Below are 5,281 nucleotides of genomic sequence, written 5' to 3' on the forward strand. Positions count from 1 at the left end.
TTGCGTAGATCAAATTCTTTTTCCACCCACCAAATCCGCTCTCGCACATTAGTTTAAATTATTCAAAACAAATAGTCATATCCAAGATCATGTGTATAGTTGATCCCAGAAAAAAACACACACTAAGAACATAAAAATGAAATATTGAAAGAAAAACAGCACATTAAAACCGAAATGCACTTTTACACAAAAGTGATACAATAAAATAAAATAATTTTTTTTTACAATCGATTAAAAAGAAAAGGAAAATGTCATTTGCCATCAGTTACTACTTTTGACAACTCTTAATAAGATAAAATGACCATATACAAGTGATCTTTTCTATTTTTTAAAAAAAAGAAAAAAAAATAAATCATAATATTAAATGAGAGTAAAATTTTATTCGATATAAAAAATATTATTATAAAAGAAAATCAATATATTTATCAATAATATTATTTAAAATTAATAATATTTTAAAATACATAAACTTGTTATATTAATTTAATATTATTGTTTATTATTTTTTTATTTTACAAATATAAATATTCTTGTTTTATAACTATTTTATGAATATAAATATGTGTTATTGTATCATTAGTTATTCTTGAGTTTTGTGTGGCTTTCTTTGCTTTGTGAAAAGTGGGGGCAGAACCAAACTCCATGTCAGTTGTCCCAAGGCACCATAAGCCTGCAGCAGTGCAACCTCAGCAGTGTCCGCACTATTTTTTAATAAAACCTAAAACTTAATTAAGCAGACAAAATTAAAGTTAAATATGCTTACTTGTTGTGTTTGGAGATGGTGGTGTAATTTTGGTGGATTTTAGATAAAAAGTTGTGTATAATTTAATGAATATGATAAATTAAAAAACTAATATTTTAATGGTTATATAAATTTAAATACAAAGGGAAATTATGTTAGAATGAAATTAAAGTTATTATTTAAAATTATTATTATTACACAATTTATATGGGTGATTAATTTGAATAAAATGGGATTGAAAAAAATTAAGTTGAAACAGATTTTAGATTATTAGTTTGAAAATATTTATTATTATTTATATTATAATTATTATATATATATATATATATATATATATATATTTAAATAAGGGCATTGGAAATGGAGGTGCGGTTAGGTAATTTAATTATGGTGAGTTGTATTTCTCACCATTTCTCTTCAACGATGCAACATGAGAACATTTCCTTGCAAAATCTGCACTCTTAAATAGGCGCAATACTAACACACTGGCCTTTCTTTCTTAATAAAAATAAACAGTACCAAAACCGAAACAAAGAGGGTTTAATGTACAAATATCATTCTGCATTAATATAAAACTAAGTTGAAAAACAAAGAATCGAAAGCAAAAACAACTAGAGACTACGTAGAAGAGACGACCCCATCTTCCAACCTGTTCAGCTCCCTTTGGGCACAACGCTGTGCCTCAAACTCCTTAGCTGTGTCATAAGAAGCATGCAACCCGAAGAGGACATAGTAAACCAAGAGAAGCACAGTCCAAATACAAAACCTAGCAAACGAATCTTTATCCATAGATCCAAGAAGGAATATGTTAACAAAAATAGATATGGAAGGTAGCCATGGAACCAAAGGCACCCCCCAAAGTTTTGGCTCCTTTGCCTGTGGAACCATAAACCAAAGTCCTCCTGTAGCCAAAATCCAAATTGGACAAAGAATAGCATAACCAACCCAACCATCACTTAGTGCCCAATAAGATGAAATCCCACATGAAGAGCCGATGATCACCACAATGAACACAATGAGCTTGATTTGGTTCCCCTTTGTTGTGACTCCACTGGAGTAGTACCTACGCACAAGGAGAGCAACTGCCACCAACGTGAAGATGAAGAGAGTGGAAATTGACAAGAGGTTAGAGAGAACCTCAAGTTCAGTGAAGAAACCAATCACAGCTGAGATCAGAACCAGGGAAATTGTGGCATTCACAGGTGTCCCAGTGCGCTCATTCACCAAAGCAAACCAAGGAGGCAGCATGTGTGTACGTGAAATGTGAGTCAGATACCGAGCTTGACCCACAGCAGTCACCAACAACACTGTGGTCATTCCCTGCAAAGCCCCCAATGAAACAATGTACTTAGCCCAATCCCACCCTACGGCACTGAACGCAACCGAAAAGGGTGCATCCACGTCAATATTGGTATACGGTTGCATGAGGCACAGTGTGGCTGCAAGCAAGCAATATGCCGATGTGGCTATCACCATTGAACCCACAAGCCCAATTGGAATGTCCCTTGAAGGGTTCTTGGTTTCTTCAGCCATGGTTGCAACAGCATCGAACCCGACATAAGCAAAGTAGAGCACAGCTGAAGCTTGGAAGACGCCCCTAACACCGAAGGGTGTAAAGGGTACGTAGTTTTGAGGCTTGGCATGGATAAGACCTGCTATGACTATGAAGACAAGGATGACTGTGTGTACGACTGAGGCAACGTAGTTGAAGATTGAAGAGCCTTTGGTGCTGCAAACCGCAAGGATGCATACGAGTGCAAGGATCACGACAGCTATAGGGTCAAGGTGGCCATAATCAGGGTTCATGTTATGCATGACTATGCGAAAATCATCAGGGTTTTTGTTGCAGAGGGTGGCGAAGTATGAGGTCCATGACCTTGCTACTGCGGCACAACTTATCACGTACTCAAGAAGGATGTTTCCTGCAGCTACGAAGGCTACAAAGTCTCCTAGCTCCACTCTTAAGTAGGCAAATGAACCACCTAAGAAAAAAATGAGAAACAAAACAAGCAGAAAGTTGATGGCAAATTCAACAACATTATTGATTCATGATGTATTACGATAAATGCTCCTGTTAAAAGTAATCAAGCTTTTCTATTCTTTTTATTGCTTAAATATTTTAGTTTATGATTTTTAATCGTGAGGACCAAATTAGCATATTTATTAGAAATTTAATTATATTTAAGTCCCTTATATTAAAATAATTTTAACTTTTTAACTTAAAAAAAATTATGAAAAAATAATAATTTTAAAAGGTTAAAAAAATATTTATCTCAAAAGACAAAAAACCCTAATTAAACCTATGGAGGTATCAATTTGAATATTCAACAAAATTACCCAAAAAGTTATTTTATTATCTATTTTACGTGATTTTTTTAATATAAAATAAAACAAAAAAATGGTGATAGATGTATACCAAAAAGTTACATATACACCGACTTGAAATTACAAGTATTGTTAAAATAAATAACTTTTTTTGAATGCCATGTATTTTCATTCTCTCAATGTAGGCGTAAATATGTTTAACTAACAAGGTTTGACCCACATACATAATTATGTTGATAAATGATTCATCACTTTATGGCAACGATTATAAGACTTTTTTATATGATTACTTGAAATTTATGTTTGAATGTATAATTTGCATTTGGAAAAATAAATTTAATAACCAATAGTTATATTAATTTAATTAATACAATGCACAAATTTAACTTTGTGATTAAAATATATATATATATATATATATATATATATATATATATATATATATATATATAAATATATATATGTGTGTGTGTGTGTGTGTGAAGAAGACCTAGGGGAAGTGTACGTGAAGGTGTCCATTTATTGTTTTTTATAACCCTAATTAAAAGATCAGAACAGAGGTTGTTATGAAAACTAAAAAAACAGTGAACTAGAAAGAACTAGTAAGCAGTGAAGGAAAGAGTCACGCACCGGCAACAGGGATTTCGACGGCAAACTCGGTGTAACAGAAAACGGACAGCATGGCGGAGAAACCGGACACGACGTACGACAAGATGACGGCGGGACCGGCGGCGTTCCTAGCCTCCAATCCGGTGAGGACGAATATTCCGGCGCCAATGACGGAGCCGACGCCGAGCCAGATGAGGTCCCACCAGTTGAGCGTCTTCTTCATCTGGTGGCTGCTTCGCGTCGTCATCTCGCTGATCTCCGCTCGCTCGCTGGATCGCGTGAGAAATCGGTCCTTCAGTCTCCTCGGCGTATCCAGCAGCGCCGTCGTGTAGTTCTCCCAGCTCTTGAACGATTCCTCCGGGAGGAAGTCATTTTTCTGAATCGTGCAACAACTTCTCTTTCGCACTCCTCCTCCTCCTTCCATCGGTATCACTATGCGTTTCGGTACCAAACTCTCTTCTTATCTGTGTTTCTGGTACCAGAGCTCGCGCACTCGCTATGTAACCATGTGTTTCTTTCTGTTATGAAACCCTATAATTTTGCACCTCCTATCCATACACCCACTTAGGTGTCAATTTTAATAATATTTTACTTTTAATTTTTAATTGCTTTTGACCAATTACTATAATTAATTATATATGAGCATATTTAGATAGGTCTATCCAAAGATGAACATGATATTTTAACCACATTAAAATAAGAGAAATATAATGTTTATGTGATAAACAATAACAGAAATACGCAACCTATTTTCCCAATTTTCTGGGCAGAAAAGACTCTTTCCAAGACTGTTGTGGCAACCGATAAAACCATTATTAACTTCAAAACAAGGTAAACTAATAGATAAACAATTTATATGCATAGATTTATGTATAGAAGCTAATAGATAAACAAGGTAAACTAATAGATAAACAAGGTAAACTAATAGGTAAACTAATAGGCAAATTCAATTAGCTTTGACATATCAAAAATAGAGAATAAATGGGTTGGATTCAAAAAATTCATGTATAGAAGCTACTGAGTATTTGTCTATGTAAAACGATCATTAGGTTTTTGAAATTGCATGTCCTTAATAATGTAAAATAATTCAACACGATGCTCTGTTGTTCAGAAATATAAAATAATTCAATACGATAATGATGCTCAATGGTGATAGTTTGAGCTTTAATTATCTCTCCATGCCATGTTCTCCTCCTTAGAAAAAAAAAAGTGTTCCATATTAGGAATGTTAATGGAATGCTTATTGCAAAATGAAATTACTTTATGGAGTAAAGACTCTATCCATTATTCTTCATAGTTTGTAATCGTAGCTTTATGATGTTAACCAAGTTCATAGCTTTGATGATGTATATATTGATATTTCCTTTGCGATAAATGTGAGAATTCATTTGAAATAACAAAGATGTTTTTCATCAAATGCAACGTGAATTCAAAATAAAATTCCTCTAGAAAATGTAAAAGATCATTTGCTTTAGCTTTTTTTTTATCTACATTTGATCACCTTCTTTTATAATTTCAAGAACATCAATTATAGAAGAATACATCAATATCAAATTGATCAAAGTTGCATAATGTTAATCCCAACAAATATCAATCTTGATCAAA

At 33.5% G+C, this 5,281-nt stretch overlaps 1 protein-coding gene across 1 annotated transcript; it reads right to left on the reverse strand.

Annotated features, from left to right (window-relative positions):
- Positions 1–1,359: 1,359 nt before the first annotated feature.
- LOC108330162 (cationic amino acid transporter 1) lies at positions 1,360–4,240 on the reverse strand. Its single transcript, XM_017564671.2, has 2 exons — positions 3,698–4,240; positions 1,360–2,724 (listed from the first exon to the last, which is right to left on the reverse strand). Exons 1-2 carry the CDS (start codon positions 4,098–4,100, stop codon positions 1,361–1,363), a joined length of 1,767 nt encoding a protein of 588 aa, XP_017420160.2. The 5' UTR covers positions 4,101–4,240; the 3' UTR covers position 1,360.
- Positions 4,241–5,281: the final 1,041 nt, after the last annotated feature.

The sequence above is a fragment of the Vigna angularis genome, chromosome 4 (assembly GCF_016808095.1).
Source record: "Vigna angularis cultivar LongXiaoDou No.4 chromosome 4, ASM1680809v1, whole genome shotgun sequence".
Lineage (NCBI taxonomy): Eukaryota > Viridiplantae > Streptophyta > Magnoliopsida > Fabales > Fabaceae > Vigna > Vigna angularis.

What these genes read in the sequence shown, in the direction of transcription:
- LOC108330162 (XM_017564671.2), bottom strand. Translation starts at nt 4,100, where the DNA reads ATGGAAGGAGGAGGAGGAGTGCGAAAGAGAAGTTGTTGCACGATTCAG. An exon ending in CGTCGAAATCCCTGTTGCCG is followed by an intron (nt 2,725 to 3,697) that starts GTGCGTGACTCT and finishes TTTTTTTCTTAG; the next exon opens with GTGGTTCATTTGCCTACTTA.